General features: G+C 39.7%; 2 protein-coding genes across 2 annotated transcripts in view; one reads left to right on the forward strand and one right to left on the reverse strand.

The window, feature by feature from the left end:
- The window catches only part of LOC134791987 (gamma-aminobutyric acid type B receptor subunit 2), a 226,464-nt gene that overhangs the window by 60,222 nt on the left and 141,969 nt on the right, over positions 1-24,273 (reverse strand). The window lies entirely within an intron of this gene.
- On the forward strand, positions 2,362-23,200 carry LOC134791833 (putative fatty acyl-CoA reductase CG5065). The gene is made up of 10 exons (XM_063762969.1): positions 2,362-2,656; positions 3,439-3,555; positions 3,707-3,829; positions 4,393-4,518; positions 12,691-12,838; positions 13,271-13,372; positions 15,456-15,642; positions 17,145-17,248; positions 21,610-21,739; positions 22,582-23,200. The coding sequence occupies exons 1-10, from the start codon at positions 2,564-2,566 to the stop codon at positions 22,805-22,807; spliced, it is 1,356 nt and encodes a 451-aa protein (XP_063619039.1). The 5' UTR covers positions 2,362-2,563; the 3' UTR covers positions 22,808-23,200.

Genomic DNA, 24,273 nt, shown 5'->3' on the forward strand with positions numbered 1-24,273 from the left:
AACTAACTTCGAGACCTTTCCGAGTGCACACTGGCACTAACAATGTTAAAAACGGTCAAAATTGATGAAAAACCTTAATTTGGCAATAACTCAAAAACCGTGCCACTTTTACTGGGGTCATGTTAAGTTGGTTTGGTTCCTCTTGGCCTGGTCTACCTCCAGTGTCACTGTGACGTGTCACTTATGGGCAGTGGCGTGCACTTCATAAAGGCAAAAAGGCACTGCCTACCCTACTATAATTCCGATGTCTATCCTCTTAAACTACTTAATTTAATTTATACTAATTGATCGTACTATCAGTAATCGATATAACTTAAAACATTCTAAAAATTAATAAGCGCTCCATCTACCGGTTAAGCTTTGTCATCAAGTCATCATCTATAATTCTACGCGACGAAGTTTACACCACGCGGCACTAGCGCCGCTACGTGCCTTGCACGGCAAAGGCAGAAAACATTTCCGTCTAAATCTTTCTATGTGTGCCTCTCCGTGAGTCGTCGTTACGTGGTTACAGTGTAGTGGGCCTTCCTATAAGTACGAGCACACAATTATACAAGTAACGCACACATTTAGACGCAATAGGCAGTGTCTTTCGTACCAATCCTAAACGAATGACGCCCGAAAGTTTCCGAATAGTTCCGATGTTTACGTGACTATTTTAAAAAGTAGCATTTGCTATGGTAATTTAGTGCAAATACGAGACTATTTTTTTATTCGTTTACAGTATTAGTTTATTTACATTTTTTATTCGGTCGCCATTGTTTGTTTGTTTTGGTGAGTTTATGAGATAACAGTTAACAGTTGCCGGAAATTATAAAGTGCTATTAGTGAAAAAATGGATAATTTTAACTGTGAAAGTTGTGGTGGGTGTGTGTGTGTGCAAACTATTAAAAATGATGCGTTTTCAAAGCTTTCGTTTAGCCAAAAAAAAGAAGTAATTGAAAAGACTTGACAACAAAATGAAAACCATCACGCAATTTTTTTGGTGAGTTAGTAGCTCTCATTTTTTAGGGTTCCGTACCCAAAGGGTAAAACGGGACTCTATTACTAAGACTCTGCTGTCCGTCCGTCTGTCATCAGGCTGTATCTCACGAACCGTGATAGCTAGTTGAATACTACAGTTGAATTTTTCACAGATGTATTTCTGTTGCCGCTATAACAACAAACACTAAAAACAGAATAAAATAAAGATGTAAGTGGGGCTCCCGTACAACAAACATGATTTTTGACCGAAGTTAAGCAACGTCGGGCGGGGTCAGTACTTGGATGGGTGACCGTTTTTTTTTGCCTTTTTTTGCATTATGGTACGGAACCCTTCGTGCGCGAGTCCGACTCGCACTTGCCCGGTATTCTGATATAATTTTGCCTACCCAGTCTCAAATCTCTGTGCACGCCACTGCTTATGGGACACCCTGTATACCTAGTTACATACATATACAGTAAAACCTGGTTAAGTGGGACCTGGATAAGTGAGAAACCTCTATAGCTGGGACTCATGATGGTGCGGTCCCGACACTTTAGCACTGAATTACCTCTGTTAGTGAGATAAAACGGACCTCTATAACTGGGATTAGTTGTTGTGATTTTATAGTCACATTTACCTCTATAATTGAGACAGAGAGTGTGTTTTACCTCTTTTACTGAGACTGTATTTATAAGATTACATTTTCCTAATTGTTTTTTTACAATTTTATACGAATTACCTCTGTATCTGATATAACGTCAATCTATGACCTCTCTAACTTGGACTTTATTGATCTATTTCCGTATTCTTACTAACTCTTAGTCTATCCACAAATTCCGCATTTGCTTAATTGTGTCTCAACGACTTCAAGTTTCATTTAGTTACTTTATGTAGTTAAAACTATCGAAACGAAAGCTGACATTTTGATAAGTAACAAGAATAAACAAATTTTCATTTAATTAATTTCTAAGACGCAATGAATTCCGTATCAAATTTAATTGAAAAAATCTATCCTTTGGAAAATCATTCATAATAAATTCAAAGAAATATTTAAACAGACTTATAAAATATTTAGGGACAAGGATTATTTTACCTAAACATTTAAAGATAATTACAAAATACCTTAATAACCACCTCTATAACTGAGATATATCCTCTATTATCACCTCTATTAATGGGACCCTCTGTAAATGAGACAGAAATGTATTTGTACCTGGCTAACTGAGAACCTGGGTAAGTGGAATACCTCTTTAAGTGAGACAAATCTGCTCGTCCCTTGAAGTCTCACTTATCCAGGTTTCACTGTAATAGTTCTAGTTGATTGTGGAACCCTAGTAAAAGCCATTCTAGTCGGTTGTAAAGAAATATAACATAAAAAATGACTGATGGCTTTATTATCATTGCAATAGTATAAAGTCTGACAAATAGCTAACCAAGTACTTAGTATGAGTGTAATCGTATATAGTGAGACTGCCATAAGAAAAAATCGCTAGGTACTGGTTTTTCTTAACAACAACATAATTGAAGTACTTATGTATAATATGTACTTACATATTACATTTTGAATATTGTGTCCTGATTAGCATACTTACCTTAAATATGAGTTCGAATACCAGGGAGTGTACATCGGTAGCAGGTTTTTTTGAGGGAAAATCTGTTTTTATTACTGGAGTAACAGGATTTCTCGGAAAGGTGAGCGATGTTCAAAATTATTATTATTACCTAAATACTATGTCTGTACCTGTTGCTCTTGTTACCAAGCTTTAAAGTTGTATTTTATTTTCTGTGTAAGTATTTTTAAGTTTATGGTGCACAATAAAGAATATTTATTTACTTACTTAATTAAAGTACTGAAAAGTTCGTCAAATTCGAAGAACGGAATTGTCATCGAATACTTTTCACATCACAATAAATGTGTGAGGGGGCAGCTGATGGGGCCCCACCGGGATGACGGGAATCAAAGACAGGTACCAGGGACGACGTAGGGTGTTTATTGATTTAAATAAAAAGGCACCTGTAACAATACAGGTCAAGGGTTAGCCCCGTGATGCAGTTACACATATGTATAAACACTTTCGTAAATAACTTAGATATTACTAAAAACTTACAATTAATGTGCCTTTAAGATGTGGGTATAGATCTGGAGTTGCGCTTGGCAATAGGTAATCGTGCACACTATTCACTGCACTTTTCATATTGTATTAACTGTTTGGATCTCGATTACAATAAAATAGAACTTAGAAAACTATGTAGGAAGTACACTCTGTTAAAATAAAAATATGTTCATCGATCGGAGTATGTGATCGAACTGAAAATAAAATCAAGGAATGGAATTTGAAGAAGGATTTGAATTTAAAAAGGGAATTTAGAATTTGGATGTGCGAGTAGCAATAGGAAAGGTGGTAGTGTAACGTTTCGTTACACGCACCGTTACAAAATGAATCTTTGGTTGAAACAATTGTGTTAATTTGTAGGCACTCTTGGAAAAGCTGCTATACACCTGCAATGGCATTGATAAGATCTACGTTTTGTTACGCCCTAAAAAAGGACTCAGTCCAGCCGAAAGAGTACAGAACATCAGTAATAGCTTAGTAAGTATACAAAGCAGAAGAGCTACTTTCACTTTTCTTGGATTACCAGCAGTTATACCTATCTTGTTATACGGCAAGCATTCTGTGATGACGCACTCTCGTGGAGTCTAAATAATTTGCTATTTTCATGTTAAGTTTATTAAATTTTCAGGTATTTCAAAGGTTAAAGAGCAACAGACCAGAAGATCTAAACAAAATCATCCCCGTGACGGGAGACCTAAGTGCACCCGGCTTAGGTCTCAGCGCGAAAGACGAAGAGGCTTTGCTCAATAACGTAAATATTATCCGTGCGCTTTAAGTAATTTTAATTTATTCTTCAACGTCCACTACGTTGAGCGGCTTGGCTCTCGGTCACCTTGGCTCTTGGCCGACGCCGGGAGGTCCTGTAGTGCCGTAGCGCCCACCATCCCGCGGTGCACTATGCCGGAAATCTGTATCATGCAGAAGGATGTTTGGTGGGTGTTGCTATCCTTGAACCTTTATAAGTCGAGCGAGCCAGACGGCATATAGTGCTAAAACGATTTGCTCTTGAACTGTGTCCCGTGTTAAATCACCATTCACGATCTCAAGCAACAAACAGCAGCCTGCAGGTCTCATCTTCGTGGAAGACGGCCCTTGTGCTCCCTGTGCCTTATAGGGGCAATAGTTCAGACCCATGAAATTACAGGCCTATCGCTTTATACATATTTTCACTGTCATTGGGCCCAAGTACAACGACCACCTGGCGAGAGATATGGATATTCTTTCATAGTCTTGAATAAAAAGATTAAACAAAAGTCTTGCCATTATTTTTTCACTTGTACTCCTAGGTCTAAAAATGATCATACAAATGTCTAGGTGTCGGTGGTATTCCACTCCGCAGCCACGGTGAAATTGAACGAGCCACTCCGAGTCGCTGTGGCCATCAACCTGGAGGGCACCATCAAAGTGCTGGCACTGTGCAAACGCATGCAAAACATACGTGTAAGGTTTTTTTACTACGTAAGATCTATATTTTTTTTAAATCTAAAATAATATATAAAAGCAAACTATATTTACATCGCATTTGAAATTATACATAACAATATACAGGATGTTTGGTACATCGTTTGCCAAATTAAAACGGCAGATAGGTTGAGTCATTTGCTATTTTCTCAGGCCTAGAAATTTTTAATTTTACGCACTTTTTTTTTCAGCCCTATGCCAGTTTTTCGTAAATTTCAAATTTTTACTTGCGCAGTAGTAAAAAAAAACATGGCCAATTTTGTTTTTCTAGGCATGAGAAGATAGCAAATGACTCAACCTATCTGCCGTTTTAATTTGGCAAACTATGTACTTACCAAACACCCTGTATTATACAATCAATATTAGTTAACTAGTAGTTCGCCCCGAACTGAGAACTCGCGGTTTGCCAAAAATTATATAGAGCGATTGACTTTGTTGCACCTACTTACTCGTATAGTTCGACATAAAATAGTAGAAAATAATTTTGAGGAAATAAAACCGACTTCTATGGGGGCCGGTGAAAGATTATTGTACATAGATGGTGCACTATGAATACAGAAAATGAGGTAAAACCACCCACTTTTCTAGTAGGTAGCATTTCGTTTCTGTATAATATAAGGGTCGCAGTTTTAGCCTCACGAACCCACTTCTCTGATAGCAGTTCGGTTCTGTGAGGATTGCAGTTCGAACCTAACCAAAACCACTTTTCTAGTAGCATTTCGTTTCTGTAAGGCTCGCAGTTCTAACCTAACTTAACCCACTTTTAGATTAGATTAGATTCGATTAATTTATTTCTTATTGAAAATTACATGATATTTAACAATGTCATAAATGTCATAAAGTTTCCAAATAACATGAATTCACAAAAAGATCGTCAGATTGTAAACAATAATAATAATACATTAACATAATTAAAAAATAAGTAAAAAATATAAAACAATCAAATAATCATAATAAAAATCAAAAGTAATAGTCAAATACAGTAAAATAAAATGTCAGAGAGCGTAATGGTGAGAGAAGGAGAGGTGAATTTATTCGGTTCTGTGAGGATCGCAGTTCAAACCTAACCTAACCCACTTAACGGCGCGTGCGGTGCGGTGTACGGGGGTTTGAGCGGGAGGGGCTAGTAAGTTTGGCATCATTATACTTTATACCTACATTTTATGGTAGGTAATCATAGTGGTTTATTTAGCTTAGGTATCAGTGGTTTTCCGGGTCAAGGTCCGAGTCTGGGTCCGAGTCCGGGTCCGGGTCCAGTTCCGGGTCCTGGACCAGATCCATGTCGAGGTCCAGGTCTAGGTCTTGGTCCAGGTCCAAGTCCAGGTCCAAGTCCGGGTCCAGGTCCGGGTTCAGGTCCAGATAAGAGCCCGGATCCGGGCCAGGTCCGGCTCCAGGGCCAGCTCCGTCAAAATCGAAATTAGAAATCGCCAAACATGTAGTCATTGAAGAGTTCTGTTCTGATCATCATCAGCAGTTCCACTTCATCAAATGCGACTGTTTTTAATGAAAATGCTTGATTTTCTGATGAAAATACAAAAATCTTTATACGCATGTCTTTAAGATTTGAGGAGTTCCCTCGATTCCTCGTGGATCCCATCATCAGAACTCGAGCTTGACAAAAATGTGGCTTAAAAACTTAACTTGCTTAACAAACATAACGAAGAGGACAAATTGCCAAACGTGAACTATGCTTCGTTGAAGAGTTCCGTTCTGATCATCATCAGCATTCCACTTCATCAAATGTCACTTTTTTGAATGTATATGCTTGATTTATTGATAAAACACATAAATCACTATATGTATGCCTTTAAGATTTTAGGAGATCCCTCGATTCCTCATGGATCCCATCATCGGAACTGGGTTTTGACAAAAACGGGACGAATCTGTATGCATATACATAATACATACAATCAAAAAAAATATCATATCATTTTCTAAATCGGTCCAGTAATGACGGAGATATGGAGTAACAAACATAAAAAACGACCACAATCGAATCTCCTCCTTTTGAGATTTGGAAGTCGGTTAATAAATGAGGGCACCACTTTCTATGTAGCTGTCACATTTTTGACGTAAAATGCTTACACATGTCAACAATTTATAGTCAGTCAAGCCAATTCCGTCAGTAGAAAAAAGCGGCTAAAAAATGTAGGCGCGAAGGGTTATCGTCCCATAGAAAATTTTAATATAGCGTCTTTTTCTACTGACAAACTTGTTTGACCGGCTATAGTATGGAAATTTTAGAGTTCCATTTTATTTAATTTCTACTATTTTATGTCCCACTATAGGCGGCAATGGATCAAAAATCGCGTGGATATATTACAAGGTCTGTGGAGCCCTTAACTGATACTGTATCTGTGGTAAGCCGAAATATTTCCTGTCAAATGTCAAATACCTATATTATGTTTATTTTTATCTTGCTAATTATTTCAAAATGGCAAATTTTAAAACGATATTATAAAAATGCAAGCCGAGCACTTTCATTTGATACCAAACTCGACCATACTTTCTTGCAAAAAGATGACCAGAATAGCAAGATCCCTCACAAATAGCTTTTTAGCCTTCTAAGCTCTTCTAGCTCAATAACCCCTTGATCGAGCCTGCTCATAATTTAATGACTAAAATATAATGCCCTCAACTACACGTTTACCCAATTTCATTTAAACTAGAACCAATTTACTTAAGTTCTTGAGTATCAAACTATCCTCTGATAGTTCAGCTTAAAAACATCGAAATGCCGGGACGTGCCCCTAGCCAGCCGCGTGTCTCAAGTCGAATGTAAGAACTTCGTTCGCTTCGCTCGCTCGTTCGATTATGTTTGTTATAGTTTGTATTTCTTTTATGCTAGCCCATTTTCGAACGAGTGAGCGAAGCGAACGAAGTTCTTACATTCAACTTTGAACACGCGGCTGGCTAGCGGCACGTCCCGGCATTTCGATGTTTTTTAAGCTGAACTGTCAGAAGATAGTTTGATACTCAATAACTAAAGTAAATTTGTTCTAATTTAAATGAAATTGGGTAAACATGTAGTCGAGGGTATTATATTTTAGTCATTAATTATGAGCAGGCTCGATCAAGAGGTTATTGAGCTAGAAGAGCTTAAGCCCCCTCCAGACTATCCGCGTGAATCGCGGGCGAAGCCGCGAACGCGAGTGTGGAGTCGATTTCGCTGTCTGCGAAAATCGACTTCGCCCGCGATTTACGCGCATAGTCTGGAGGGGGCTTTAGAAGGCCAATAAGCTGTTGGTGAGGGGGCTTGGTATTCTGGTCATTTTATTTGCAAGAAAGTATGGTCGAGTTTGGTATTACATTAAAGTGCTCGGCTTACACTTTTATAATATCGTTTTTAAATTTACCATTTTGAAATAATTAGCAAGATAAAAATAAACATAATAAAAGCATTTGACATTTGACAGGAAATATTTCGGCTTACCACAGATACAGTTTATTTTAATCTATATGGTGACTTAATCTATCAGTTAAGGACTCCACAGACCTTGCAATAAATCCACGCGAGTTTTGATCCAATGCCGCCTATAGTGCGACATAAAATAGTGGAAATTAAATAAAATGGAATTCAAAAATGTCCATACAAAATTGTTGCCATGTGTAAGCATTTTACGTCAAAAATGTGACAGTTACGTAGAAAGTGGCGCCCTCATTTATTAACCGAATTCCAAATCTCAAAAGGAGGAGATTATCAATTCGATTGTGTGTTTTTAGGGTTCCGTACCTCAAAAGGAAAAAACGGAACCCTTATAGGATCACTCGTGCGTTAGTCTGTCTGGCTGTCTGTCCGTCTGTCAGCCCATTTTCTCCAAAAGTACTGAACTAATTAAGTTAAAATTTGGTACATATATGTAAATTCGTGACCCAAAGACGAATATCTTACGTAAACAAATGAATTTTAATCATGGAGGCACTTTTGGGGGGTAAATGAGTAAATTAAAAAATGTTTTTTAAACTATATCGTGTTACATGAAAGAGCTCATTTTATTTTTTGTAATTTTAAAATAAATAGTCTAGAAATTATTTAAGAAAATAGCCAAAAAATTCAAAATCAAAGTCAAAGTCAAGCGTGAGTCGGACTAATTACTTAGTTTTTGATCTGACCCCTACGGGTTTTTTAAAGGCAATTCACTCGCGTTTCACATATAAAAAATAAATTGTTAAAAATTGGCTAATGTACGGAACCCTTGGAACGCGAGTCCGACTCGCAGTTGACCGGTTTTTTTTTAATGTTTGTTACTCCTTATCTCCGTCATTACTGGACCGATTTTGTAAATACTTTTTTTGATTGTATGTATTGTATACAGATTGGTACCGTTTTTGTCAAAACCCAGTTCTGATGATGGGATCCATGAGGAATCGAAGGAACTCCTCAAATCTTAAAGGCATACATAAAGTGATTTATTTGTTTTTATCAACAAATCAAGCACATACATTCAAAAAGTGTCATTTGATTTAGTGGAACTGCTGATGATAATCAGAACGGAACTCTTCAACGACGCATAGTTCACGTTTGGCGATTTGTCCTCTTCGTTATGTTTGTTAAGCAAGTTGAGTATTTAAGCCAGATTTTTGTCAAGCTCGAATTCTGATGATGGGATCCATGAGGAATCGAGGGAACTCCTCAAATCTTAAAGGCATGCGTAGGTATAGAGATGTTTGTATTTTCATCAGAAAATCAAGCATTTTCATTAAAAACTGTCGCATTTGATGAAGTGGAACTGCTGATGATGATCAGAACGGAACTCTTCAATGACGTATAGTATACGTTTGGCGATTTCGAATTTCGATTTTGACGGAGCTGGCCCTGGACCCAGACCTGGATCTGGACCTGGACTTGGACCTGGACCAAGACCTAGACCTGGACCTCGACCTGGACCTGGTCCTGGACCTGGTACTGGACCCGGAACTGGACCCGGACCCGGACTCGGACCTTGACTCGGAAAACCACTGATACCTAAACTAAATAAACCACTATGATTACATTGATTACCTACCATAAAATGTACAGTAAAGGGCCATAAAGTTTGCACATCGGTATTTAGAAAGAGAATATTGGAGGCAACGAGAATGAAAGAGACAACGCTCTACGAAGCCGAAATTCCGATGTGCAAACTTTATGGCCCTTTACTGTAGGTACTTATAAAGTAAAATGATGCCAAACTTACTAGCCCCTCCCGCTCAAACTCCCGTACACCGCACCGCACGCGCCGTTAAGTCGGTTAGGTTAGGTTTGAACTACAATCCTCACAGAACCGAACAAAAGTGGGTTAGGTTAGGTTTGAACTGCGAGCCTTAACAGGAACGAAATGCTACTAGAAAAGTGGGTTTGGTTAGGTTCGAACTGCAATCCTCACAGAACCGAACTGCTATCACAGAAGTGGGTTCGTTAGGCTAAAACTGCGACCCGTACAGAAACGAAATGCTACCTACTAGAAAAGTGGGTGGTTTTACCTCCTTAGAAGTCGGTTTATTTTTCTTAAAAATTATTTTCTACTATTTTATGTCGCACTATGCGAGTAAGTAGGTGCAACAAAATCGCTCTATATAATTTTTGCCAAATCGCGAGTTCTCAGTTCGGGGCGAACTACTAGTTTATATAAAAGTAGCCTATAACAACAACCTGTAACAACTTGGATGGATAACCTTAGGAGTTGGACGGGAATCGACGCTGCCACGCTAGGCATCAGAAAGACTGCAAATAGAGAAGAGTTCCGGACTGTGGTAGCCGACATCCATAGAGGATATGGCACCTAAAGAAGAAGATAGCCTATAGAGTTAGACCAAGAAAAGTCTGCAACGATATTGATAGCACAAAGTGCACACATAGTGCAAGTGTTATTTTAAACGTCAAACTTGTATGAAATTATGACGTGTTAATAACACTTGCACTGCGTATGCTATCAAAATCGTTGCAGACTTTTCTTGGTCTAACTCTATAACGAATTTATTATACATATTATAATATAAAATCAAAACTATTCCTGGGACAGATAGGCTGCCGAACGGGATTATCGACTTAAAACTATATATGTACATATAATAGACACAATTATTAAGAACTGTGTAACACTTGACAAAAATAGGTATGCATAATCTATATATATAAATGCAAGTGTCCTGACTGACTGACTGACTGACTGACTGACTGACTGATTCATCAACGCAGAGCCGAAACTACAAAAGATAGAAAGTTGAAATTTTCACACCAGATTACATTTATAAAGTGTACAAGAGATAAGAAGCGATTTTGAGAAATTCAACCCCTAAGGGGGTTAAAAAGGGGATGAAAGTTTGTATGGGGTTCAAGTTTTATTTTAAGCTAGGAATTTGAAACTTCGTAAAAAGATATATTATTAAAATACACGAAAACTAATTTCAGCGTTTTTGAAAATTCATCCCTTAAGGTGGTGAAAAAGGGGTTGAAAGTTTGTATGGATATCAAAAATTATTTCGAGCGCGGGACTTGAATCTTTGTATTTGGGGATATTATTAGAAGACAAGAAAAGTAATTACAGCGTTTTGTAAAATTCATCCCCTAACAGGGTTAAAAAGGGGTTGAAAGTTTGAATCCATTACAAATGCTTTGAAACTTCTTAGAAAGGCATAATAGCCGATTACAAAAAAAAGTAATTGCCAGGTTTTTGAAAATTTAACCCCTAAGGGGGTTAAAAAGGGGATGAAATTTCGACATAGGGTGCAAATTTTATTTTAAGCTAGGAACTTGAAACTTTGTAAAAAGGTATTAAATTAAAATATAAGAAAACTAATTTCAGCGTTTTTGAAAATTCATCCCCTAAGGTGGTGAAAAAGGGGTTGAAAGTTTGTATGGATATCAAACATTTTTTCGAGCGCGGGACTTGAATCTTTGTATTTGGGGATATTATTAGAAGACAAGAAAAGTAATTTCAGCGTTTTGTAAAATTCATCCTCTAACAGGGATAAAAAGGGGTTGAAAGTTTGAATCCATTACAAATGCTTTGAAACTTCTTAGAAAGGCATAACAGCCGATTACAAAAAAAAGTAATTGCAACGTTTTTGGAAATTCAACCCCTAAGGGGGGTTACAAATGGGATGAAAGTTCGTCTTGGGGTGCAAATTTTATTTTAAGCTAGGAACTTGAAACTTTGCAATAAGGTATTAAATTAAAATACAAGAAAACTAATTCCAGCGTTTTTGAAAATTCATCCCCTAAGGTGGTGAAAAGGGGGTTGAAAGTTTGTATGGATTTCAAACATTTTTTCGAACGCGGGACTTGAATCTTTGTATTTGGGGATATTATTAGAAGGCAAGAAAAGTAATTTCAGCGTTTTGTAAAATGTATCGCCTAAAAGGGTTAAAAGGGGGTTTAAAGTTTGAATCCATTACAAATGCTTTGAAACTTCTTAGAAAGGCATAATAGCCGATTACGAAAAAAGTAATTGCAAGGTTTTTGGAAATTCAACCCCTAAGGGGGTTAAAAAGGGGATAAAAGTTCGTCTTGGGATGCAAATTTAATTTTAAGCTAGGAACTTGAAACTATGCAAAAAGGTATTAAATTCCAAAACAAGAAAACGAATTTAAGCATTTATTAAAATTCATCCCCCAAGGTCGTGAGAAAGGGGTTGAAAGTTTGTATGGAGATCAAATATTTTGTGAGTGCGGAACTTCAATCTTTGTATAAGGGCATATTATTAGAATAAAAAAAAGTAATTTCAGGGTTTTTAAAAATTCATTCCTTAAAAGGGTTAAAAGGGGGTTGAAAATTTGTATTGGGTCAAGTTTTATTTTAAGCTAGGAATATTTAATTTCGTAAAAACTTATTTCATTAAAAGAGAAGATAACTAATTTCAGCGTTTGTCTAAATTCATCCCTTAAGGTGGTGAAAAAGGGGATGAAAGTTTGTATGAACGTCAAACATTTTTTTAAGTGCGGGACTTGAATCGTTGTATAAGAGCATATTATTAGAATGCAAGAAAAGTAACGCGGAAAAGTAGTCCACGCGGACGAAGTCGCGGGCAACAGCTAGTATCTTATATAAAACATCATGTAAATATTGTAAATAAATCCCCCCGGACTCACTTGTCGAATAATAAAATTAAACTATGGAGAGGACCGTACGATGTATGTACCTATGTGTGTATTTTCAAATTATCTTTTCAGGCATTTGTCTACGTCTCCACAGCCTACACCAACACGGATCAGCAAGTGGTGGAGGAGAGGGTTTACCCCCCTCCAGCGAGTATCGACGCGGTCTACAAGTTCCTCAGAGAGCACGGCGACGACGAGGAAGCAACCAAGAGATTTCTGAGTACCGTATTATAATACTTAGACCGACAAGAAATTGTAGAAATTAATAAGTGGCAACATCGTAGTGTCTTCCCTTTCAAATCAATCTAAGAAAACGGGACGACACTACGATGTTGCCACTTTTTACTTCTAGGTTATAACCCTTAATAGTAGATCGGCATTTTGCGCCGATTTTGGCACAAGTCATCTCGGATGTGGGTATACATATTTGGTATCAGTGCATTCAGCATGGTGTCCTGAACACAAAAATATGAGTGAGATAAAATGGTGGGGGTAGGAACTGTAACGTCATAACGGCTCAATTGAGCGCTAGTGGTCATTCTTCTAGTAGTTTGACTGCCTGACAATTCCATATTTCTTTGGGAGATTGTGTTCAATTTGAAGTTCTTTGTTATGTCTTTTTTTCTAATATTTGGTTTCTCTGTGTTTGCAGATGGACGGCCAAACGCCTACTGTTTCAGCAAATCCCTAGCTGAAGCGTACCTGGTGGAACACCACGGAGATGTGCCCATAGTCATTTTGAGGCCGTCTATTGGTAAATATGATCAAATCTTATTCATTTTCTAAATGCTTCGAATAAAAAAGTACCTAACGTAAATTCACATATTTTTAGTTACCTTTTATAATAATAATAAGGGCAGGGCAGCTTGTGGCGAGCTGTTGGGGAGTAACGACCCCACGGACCCGAGTGCTCCCGAGAGTCGGTCAGAGTCTCCGTCACCGGCGTGTCTTCGTCGGTCGGAGTGGACCCGCAGGACTCTCAGATCTGGCTTGCCTTCATTGGCCGTCCTGAGAGGAGTCGCTAGAGCTATATGCTCCAGGGGTGGAAGTGAAAGATGCATAAGACGCGAGTTGGCACAGTGGCTGGTTACAGCCACTGGGTAGAAAGCGGCGCACACCTCTCGACACCCCTGAGCCGCTCACACCGATGTTGCTCCTGGTCGTCTTTATGAGTCAGTTTCAGGGGCCCATCTAGTCAGCGGCAAGTCACCGCCTGCCTTGATGACGGTGTAAACATTGTTTTGGCAGGTGTCCGGACCTCTTTTACAATAGCCCAGTCTCACATTGTCCACCCAAACATCAATCCATAGACCGGTATACTATTCACTTTTTCTACAATAGTCAAAATGCCTGCTGCGACCGGTTCATGGGTGTCTATTGTTGCGCCTGAGAACGGGTTCCAGTAGGCGTTCTACATGACATTAAAGCTCTCCAAAGGGCCTCTACGTGTTGGATCTATGGGGACGCAAGCCTATCAAAAGGCCGGGATTTACAGGCCCGTGATTCCAAAAAAGGAGATACAAATAATAATAATAAGCCCCCAGCGCAGCTTGTGGGGAGCTGAATGGGAAGTGACGTCCCTTGGGTCCCATACCCCTGAGAGTCGGTCAGGCCCCTCTCTCCGGCTTGCCTTCATTGGCCGGCTGGAGTGAACACTGAGCAGGGGCCGCAGGACTCTCACCTATGGCTTGCCTTAACCGGCCGTCCAGAGTGGGGTGTCAGAGCTATATGCTCGCAGGGCGGAAGTGAAATATGCCTAAGACGCGAGTTGGCACAGTGGCTGTTTACAGCCACTGGGTAGAAAGCGGTGCACACCTCTCCACGCCCTGAGCCGCTCACGTGATGTTGTCCCCTTGTCGTTCCGTGCGAGCGACCGTTTTTGGGGACCCGTATTGTGAGTTGGCAAGTCACCACCTGGCCCATTTTTTCATTTTTTTTAACATATGAGCAGGGCAGGTGCCATAGTCTCCTCCATAGTCCCGGTTACTAGTCCACTAGCAACTCAACCCAATAGGCCGGTTTATTTTTGTACCTTTTTCTCACAATAGTCCTACACTAACCGGGGCTTGTCCTTGGGTGCAAACAGGGATAATCGTCGGTTGGTGTCACACTACATTTAGAGTATATTGTCTTATTACAAGGGGCCTCTACGTGTTGGCTTCGGCCCCAAGCACGCCTTCCAAATGTCCGGGACCCCATGGTCCCGAGAATTTGTAAGAGACACACATAATAATAATAATAAAGCCTTTATTCTCACAAAATATTACACTAACATTTAGGTTTAACACATCATGCATACATTATAGTCTGGTCTGGAAGAGATCGCTTCTTAGCGATAAGACCGCCTGTTGTTACCTAGCTTTTAATGTGCATTAAATTTTCTGTGTATTTTTAACTGTATGGTGCAAAATAATGAATATTTATTATAGACGAGGTACCCTTTTTTGGGCAAAGGCCTCCTCCAAGCCCTTCCAATGATATCTGTCTTTAGCTTGTCGAGTCCATGTATTTCCAGCTATCTTCGCTATATCATCTACCCATCTTCGTTTTGGGCGGCGTCTTGGTCTTGTCACCTCGCGAGGGTGCCAGTGTATAATATTCTCTCACTCCATCTATCATCTCTGATTCTCGCAACATGACCAGCCCATTTCCACGCATTTCATTCTGCAGGCAAGTTCAACTGCATCTGTCAACTTAGTTATTTTCCCGGTTCCTTTTTCTGTCACTACGCTTGATGTTTAACATACTCCTCTTTGTCGCCCTTTGGAATACATTGATCTTCTGAACAATTAGTTACCTTTTAACCCTTCTTAATATTTAATTATGTTTTTTTACAGTAGTAGCAGCGCGTAGTGAACCGTTGGCAGGTTGGGTGGACGCGTGGCAAGGCAACACCATAGCCCTGGCTAACACGGCGAGAGGCTTTCTACGGGTCGTTATTTGTGACGCGAAAGTAGTTGCTGATCTGATTCCGCTGGATTACGTGGTCAATATGGCTATCGTGTCCGCCGTTCACTCTAAACAGTAATAGTACAATACCGTACACCGTTACAGTAATACGTGAGGACCGGTCTGGCCTAGTGGGTAATAGTGACCCTGCCTGCGAAGCCGATGGTCCTGGGTTCGAATCCCAGTAAGGACATTTATTTGTGTGATGAACACAAATATTTGTTCCTGAGTCATGGGTGTTTTCTATGTATAGGTACATATAAGTATGTATTTATCTATATACCTAAGTATGTATATCGTCGCCTAGCACCCATAGTACAAGCTTTGCTTAGTTTGGGGCTAGGTTGATCTGTGTTAGATGTCCCCCTAATATTTATTTATTTATTTTAGAGCGGTATTCTCTTAATACAAGTATTTACAATACTTAAAAAGAGATACTAGCCCAATTACCTAAACATTGTATGCTACCAAATAATTAATAATTTATTTAATTTTAAATTTATTTATTTATTACGACACAAGTGCGAATTACCTATTCGCACGTGTAACGTACAACGTTTTACTGTACATATGGCTAAAAGGGCCCTTTAAATTTTCGACGGACTTGCAAAAAGCCATGTCAGATAAACGTCAGTCCATACAAAAGTATGCACAATCCAAATGCTCTAAGGCTCCTGTCACTATACCACGACCCCTCCTCACCCGCGAACCAAACCTAAGGCCGCTTGTAGACGTCCGGTTTTTTCGCCGGACAACGGACCGTGTAGTGTTACGCGACTACGTCCAGTTTTGTACACGGTTCGGACAATTGGCCGGTGAAAACACCGCCTACAAGCGGCCTAACGAGACGACTGAGCTAAGAGGTAGGCATGACTAATATTATAAATAAGTATTACATTCTGATTTTAATAACAGGTTAAGTATTTGATCTGGATTTGATCTGTCAGTGTCAAAAGTGAAACTTCTTCATTATTCCTAATCATTATTTCTAATTATTATAGAAAAAGAAGTAGGAAGTATACTTGATCCCAAAATTGTATACTTAAGAAATACCGTATGATATAAGGGAATGTAAATCAGTTAGGATGTTTAAATTTAAAATGAAAATGTTTTGTATTAAACAAAATTAAATTAAAGTTACCACCATAAGCAATAAGATGTACTTAAGTTAACAATTAATTAGGCAATTAGCTAAGTCTACCAATATATGTTTTAAACTTTTAAGGGAGTTCCCTCTGCCAACAAACTGTCCTGCAGTTTGGCAGAAGAAAAACGTCACTTTTGACACTGACAGATCAGATTCATATTTAATTCTTAACCTATTATTAAAATCAGAATACGCCCGTTACTTAACATTGATACCAATCAGCTCCATGCAGCTAAGCCTTCAGACTAATAACTTCTTACCAACCGTCTCGGTTAAGCGGTAGACCTGGGGCCCATTTCTCGAACGGTATTAGACTAATAATATTAGTCCACGAACTGTCAAATCGTATGGGTTGCCATGACAACACACTAATAATATTAGACTAATATCGTTCGATGGGCCATGTACTTACCTATTTGTAACATTTTAGAGGCGAGGTGTTGGTCTACAATTGCTGTACAAGCGAAGTCAACCCAATCACATGGAGAACGATGTTTGAATTATTTCTCAAGGCGAGCAAGGCAGATAATTTTCGTAAGTTTTTAAAAGCAAATACATTGAAAGTATAGCTTACATAGAAATAAAAGAAAATTAAAACAAGCAGGTAATGATAAATAAATTTTATATTATTAAGAGCGCTCTTACAAGAAAAGTCGAAATAATGCAAAATTGATGATACTAGTCGACGAAATTCAGGACTTTGCGCTCATTATTAGAAACAATGAGTACTTGTTCCAGTAAAAGCGTCTTCTTATCTTTATAAATATCGTTGTAAATATTAGAAAAAGGACTTATTAAATTAGTAATGATTTTTTTTCTGATGGTCGTTTCCGAAAAACCCCGTGAAGCACTGAATGGCGAGCTCTTATTTGGAAATGTTGAGAATTTTACTCTGCTAAACCTGGCTATTTTGTATTACTAATACCCTGTACTTTAGGCATATCAAACTATATTTTTCCTACATACCTTTGAGAAAGAGAAAATCAAAGTAAAACGAACTCGATTTTCTCTCCGAAACAAGTGTCAATTCCTTCGAAAATCTACTTAATATCGAAGTCATTTTCATACTCAAGCAATCTGCAACGTTTGCTTATACTGTTGGTATACATTAGTGTTTATGAAATTCTACTATATTTTTTTGGCAATTTTTTGAAAACTACTCTACATTACCGATGACGCGCGCTGCGCCAGCTCAGTGCCGCGGCAGAGCTTGTAGAGGTAGGACGTGTGTCGGTCGGCTCCGCACATTTTCAACGGCGACGACGAGGTTTTTTATCATTGTGTGCGGCGGGCGCCGTGTAAAACGCTATACTGTGTGCGTGTAAACCGCAACGAGAGACTTTGATCCTAGCACTGTTTTTATAGTATTATAATTTATAATGGTACAGTTTAATAAACTACCGGACAGGATTAAAAATATTTGAAACGACCTGACATTCTATATGTATTTATTTGACTCAAGATAGTACTCAGGGTCTGATGATGGAGCCGGAAGGTGGTCACCGGTACCAATCAACCATGCAACTAAACCACTTCGTGTTTAGGCTCATTTTATTCATCTCAACAAGATCTTTGACACAAGATAGTACTCAGGGTCTGATGATGGAGCCGGAAGGTGGTCACCGGTACCAATCAACCATGCAACTAAACCACTTCGCGTTTGTGCTCGTTTGATTCGGCTCAACAAGATCTTTGACTTAAGATAGTACTCAGGGTCTGATGATGGAGCCGGAAGGTGGTCACCAGTACCAATCAACAATGCAACTAAACCACTTCGTGTTTAGGCTCGTTTTATTCGTCTCAACAAGATCTTTGACTTAAGATAGTACTCAGGGTCTGATGATGGAGCCGGAAGGTGGTCACCGGTACCAATCAACCATGCAACTAAACCACTTCGTGTTTGGGCTCGTTTGATTCGTCTCAACAAGATCTTTGGCACAAGATAATACTCAGGGTCTGATGATGGAGCCGGAAGGTGGTCACCGGTACCAATCAACCATGCAACTAAACCACTTCGTGTTTAGGCTCGTTTGATTCGTCTCAACAAGATCTTTGACACAAGATAGTACTCAGGGTCTGATGATGGAGCCGGCAGGTGGTCACCGGTACCAATCAACCATGCCACTAAACCACTTCGTGTTTAGGCTCGTTTTATTCGTTTCTATAAGATCTTTGACACAAGATAGTACTCAGGGTCTGATGTTGGAGCCGGAAGGTGGTCACCGGTACCAATCAACCATGCAACTAAACCACTTCGTGTTTAGGCTCGTTTGATCCGTCTCAACAAGACCTTGGACACAAGATAGTACTCAGGATCTGATGATGGAGCTGGAAGGTGGCCACGGGTACCAGTCTACCATGTAACTGAACCACTTCGTGTTTGGGCTCGTTTGATTTGTCGCAACAAGATCTTTGACACAAGGTAGTACTGAGGGTCTGATGATGGATCCGGAAGGTGGTGACCGGTACCAATCAACCATGCAACTAAACCACTTCGTGTTTGGCTTCGTTCGATTCGTCGCAACAAGATCTTTGACACAAGTTAGTACTCAGGGTCTGATGATGGAGCTGGACTGTGGCCACGGGTACCAGTCTACCATGTAACTGAACCACTTCGTGTTTGGGCTCGTTTGATTTGTCGCAACAAGATCTTTGACACAAGGTAGTACTGAGGGTCTGATGATGGATCCGGAAGGTGGTCACCGGTACCAATCAACCATGCAACTAAACCACTTCGTGTTTGGCTTCGTTCGATTCGTCGCAACAAGATCTTTGACACAAGTTAGTACTCAGGGTCTGATGATGGAGCTGGACTGTGGCCACGGGTACCAGTCTACCATGTAACTGAACCACTTCGTGTTTGGGCTCGTTTGATTTGTCGCAACAAGATCTTTGACACAAGGTAGTACTGAGGGTCTGATGATGGATCCGGAAGGTGGTCACCGGTACCAATCAACCATGCAACTAAACCACTTCGTGTTTGGCTTCGTTCGATTCGTCGCAACAAGATCTTTGACACAAGTTAGTACTCAGGGTCTGATGATGGAGCTGGACTGTGGCCACGGGTACCAGTCTACCATGTAACTGAACCACTTCGTGTTTGGGCTCGTTTGATTCGTCGCAATAAGATGTTTGACACAAGATACTACTCAGGGTTTGATGATGGAGCTGATGATGATAGACAGGTACCCGTCGCCACCTTCGCGCTCCATCATCAGACCCTGAGTACTACCTTGTGTCAAAGATCTTGTTGAGATGAATAAAACGTGCCTAAACACGACATGGTTTAGTTGCATGGTTGATTGGTACCGGTGACCACCTTCCGGCTCCAACATCAGACCCTGAGTACTATCTTGTGTCAAAGATCTTGTTGAAACGAATAAAACGAGCCTAAACACGAAGTGGTTTAGTTGCATGGTTGATTGGTACCGGTGACCACCTTCCAGCTCCATCATCAGACTCTGAGTATCACCTAGTGTCAAAGATCTTGTTGAGACGAATCAAACGATCCTAAACACGATGTGGTTTAGTTGCATGGTTGATTGGTAATGGTACCTTCCAGCTCCATCATCAGACCCTGAGTACTGTCTTGTGTCAAAGATCTTGTTGAGACGAATCAAACGAGCCCAAACACGAAGTTGTTTAGTTACATGATAGACTGGTACCCGTGGCCACCTTCCAGCTCCATCATCAGACCCTGTGTATCTTCAGTGTCAAAGATCTTGTTGAGACGAATCAAACGAGCCTAATCATGTTACTACATGGTTGATTGGTATCCGTGACCACCTTAATCATCATCAGATCCTCAGTACCAGTTCGTTTTTAAACCCTCGTTGATACAAACTTTACAACCTATAGGTACCAAATGCAATGACGAAACATGTAAATAAGCGAGTAGGTACCTATAATTTCTTTCGAGTAATATACCTTCATAAGTACGAGTATGGGGCTATTCATAAATTACGTCGTTTCAAATGGGAGGAGTGGGGGGGGGGGGGTCTGGACATCGGATGATGGTAACATGACGTAGGAGGAAACAGATTCATCCGAAGCTTGATTTTTGGATGATTTGAGGGGCGGGGGGGGGGGTCAAAAATCGTCAAAAATAGATGAGGTAATTTATGAACAGCCCCTATGTAGATTTGCACTGCATTTAGTATTTTCGTACTTACCAAATAACAGTTTTAGAACTTTAAAAGTTAAGTACAGTTAGTGTTGTTATGGTTGATTTCAATATGCTTCGCGAAGGATCAAGAATGTTTAATCCGTCATTGTAGTGCGAGTGTGGTAGAAGGGATCGGCGTACTGCCTGCCTAGCCAAGGTTACAATCGCTATCGCTTCGACAACGAAAAGCTTTATGTCTCTCTATCACTCTTCCATATTAGTGCGACAGTGACAGTTGCGTTTCGATCGCTACGGAGCGTGAGCGATCGGCATCTTGGCTACGCGGCCTGAGCTCGCACGGCCTGCCGCAGCGCGTAAAATACCTAAACTCGCTCAACGCCGAAATGTAATAGCGCTCTTAATGATAAGACTATGTTATTAGTGCGCGATTACGGAATACGAAAATTACTCACTAATCTACTTATTCATAAAACTTTTCAAGCCTCAATTACCTAGTTATGTTTTATCCCTTTCTCACAAATATATAAGTCAAAATGACAAACGAAGACAAACGTTATAATAGCTAATTGAGGTTTGTGGCGCGTTTATGAATATACGTGTGTTGACTAACACTTTTATATCGCCTTGTAACAACGTGCTGATTTTGAGGCCTATTAGTTAAAGTTCTTGAAAGGTGTTGCTTGTTCCAGAGTGGGCTATGACTTGACATTGTCCCTTTCATTAGTTTAAGCACTTCGCGAAACCAATGAAAAAAAAAGGTTTTTTTCAGATAAGGTGCCTTTCCCGGGAGCAGTGATGACCAGATCCCCTATAAAGTTTGCGGTAGGCAGTTTCTGCCTTCAGACTGTCCCAGCTTATGTTTTGGACGCGTGGCGAATGGTCAAAAGGAAACGGAACAAGTGCGTCACACTAGATTAGGCGAAAAACTTGGTTCTTTTGGTTGACGAGGAAATGCGTTACATCGAACAAGTTAACGCAGAAATAACTACTTGTTAAAATTATGTAATTCTATAACATTAGGAATCATTTAGCTGAGTAAGGCAGATTGGTACTGGTGGAGTCCGTTATCAGGATACCAGCAGGTAATACGATACAGTCTACGGACCACATTTACCAGAACTGTGGGCCTAGCACAAGATGGGCGCGACAGTATCTCCCTCCCGAGATAAACTACCTGTCCCTCTTGATTAATACGGTGAGAAAAAGATTGGTAGGTAGTCTATATCGCGGGTGAGATAGCATGTACAGATGTGCAAGTTGCGGAAAGTTTCCATAAAATTCTATAAATTCTCGGAAATTTCATAAAACTTTCACTAGGAAATATGGGAAATTTAAATTTAAAATTGGAAAGTCTCAATTCTCATACAAAAATTTAAGAAATTTTACGTATTTTTCCTACGTTAAATTTCCGAAACATTTCGCAATTTTGGAAAGTTTCCTTAGGCACATCAGCAGTCAGTAGGTGCATGCCACACTGCATCCGATTCGCTCCCACGTGTCAACACACTGGGATAATTATTTATCTTGTGAACCGGTATTTTTTTTTTATATCTTGTGAAAGTCGTTTCATATGATACCTTACTTGATCTACTCGTAGTAACTAGACTTTGAAATTTTCTCTAGTGAAATTTCCTTCACTTTAACTCTATCCGATGTACTTAACTTACACGACTACAATGAAGCTCATCCATTGGATGCTTGGCTCCAGAGCATTGTAATGTAACACAGCATTTATTTGTAGGTACATTCGGCTCAACAAACAGATGTATATCCTCCGGGATTTCACCGCGTTCTTCACAACGCATCGCTGGGTGATGCGGAGCGGCGGCGCGTGCGCGCTGGCGGAGGCGCTGAGCGACGCCGACGCGCGCCTCTTCCCCTGCCACCCCGCGCATGTGCACTGGCCCTCCTACATGCCCGTCTACTACAGGGGCGTCAAAGAGTTTTTATGTGGTGGCAAAAATTAACGTGTTTGCTAGGATGTTTGAGCTGATCAAAGTTGAATTACTGATAATTTATTTAAAAACCGATATAAATGTCATATATAAAGGAACAAGGGATCAAGGCCTCCAGTGCCCAGTGCTGAGATTAAACCAACGTCCTCTGCAATTGCAGCAGATCCCTAAGCGCCTCGGCCACCCGGGTCACGGCGATATAGGTCTATTTTTTTAAGTACATATATGCAATTTCTTCATCTTGAGGGCTTGTGGCGCTCCCTGGCGATAGCCATGACCTTAGTATGCCTAAGGTAAGTAGTATGGTTCGACCTCCTAGAACCGAATAAATCAGGTGATTTTTATGAAATAAAGTATATTGTATTTGTAATTGTAAAATGTATTAAAACAGACCAAAGTTATGTGGGAAAATTGGGCTTTCTTTCTTTTTAACCGACTTCAAACTTTTCGACATTTACGTTAGCGTCTGCGTGAACTCGGTCGCATTACTTCTCTATCGCACCAATGCATTGGTGCGATAGAGAGGTGAGATGAGTATGAGCGAGATGGATTGCGATCAAGTTTACGCAGTCGCTAACGTAGACGTCAAGTGTCAACTCCTTGTACCTCTACTAATGGGTCATATAAATCAAAAACCCGAAGTCTTACTTTAAAAAGTCTTACCCGACAAGTTAGATTAGACCGTTATTATCTGCACGACAAAGCAAACCGCTGCAGTACAAGGGACATTAGGGCTAACTGCTGCTATCCTATTATTAGCATTTTATATTTTGTACTAGTTTTATATTATGTATATAGTATTATTCCAAGCTTAACAACGTAACGGCTTAATAAAACAATATGGCTAATACAGTGTACCAACACAAGATGATTGTAATGACAGTTATTGAAAGCCCGCCAAAAGTATACTTTTTAAGCGCATAGGGCTGATATATGTTATCTGTGACTTTTTGCTTTGCCTGTCAACTTGTGAAGGATTACTGCTAAAATGAGAAACCAGCTTTGTAAAACTAATATTAATTATAAACCTGTCAAGAAGAACATCGTCTTTATATTTGAAAGCAGTATATGAATCCCCAGAACGAGGCTCACAGGTAGGGCTATCAATTCAGAAGCCGGGATAAGTTGGAGAAGCTTGCTTTGAAACCGACGCCCGTCAGTTGGAAAAGACGCTATTTCTATAAATTGGGAGCCGGAGGTCTAATAATTCCAGTTATTTTCATCTGTTTTCACCGTGTTTTGGCAGTCAGAGAAGTGATTGCTCACTAACAAATCTGGGAGTTGGAGAAAGTGATATCCGTTTAAGGAAAACTAACCTATTTGAACAAACTACGTAATAAAAGAATATGATAACATATCGTGTTTTGTGTCGTGAATGCACTAACAAGAGCATGTTTCATGTGTTTAGCGTTTGTTCGTGTGCGTAATTTCTTTTTTGTTGGTGATTGAAATGCTTACAGTAATTCCAATACCTGTAA

This window comes from Cydia splendana, chromosome 1, assembly GCF_910591565.1.
Source record: "Cydia splendana chromosome 1, ilCydSple1.2, whole genome shotgun sequence".
NCBI classification, from domain to species: Eukaryota; Metazoa; Arthropoda; class Insecta; order Lepidoptera; family Tortricidae; genus Cydia; species Cydia splendana.

Coding starts and splice junctions, on each gene's coding strand:
- LOC134791833 (XM_063762969.1), top strand. CDS start 2,564: ATGAGTTCGAATACCAGGGAGTGTACATCGGTAGCAGGTTTTTTTGAG. Junction 12,839..13,270: donor AGCAACCAAGAGATTTCTGA/GTACCGTATTAT, acceptor CTGTGTTTGCAG/ATGGACGGCCAAACGCCTAC. Junction 13,373..15,455: donor CATTTTGAGGCCGTCTATTG/GTAAATATGATC, acceptor GTTTTTTTACAG/TAGTAGCAGCGCGTAGTGAA.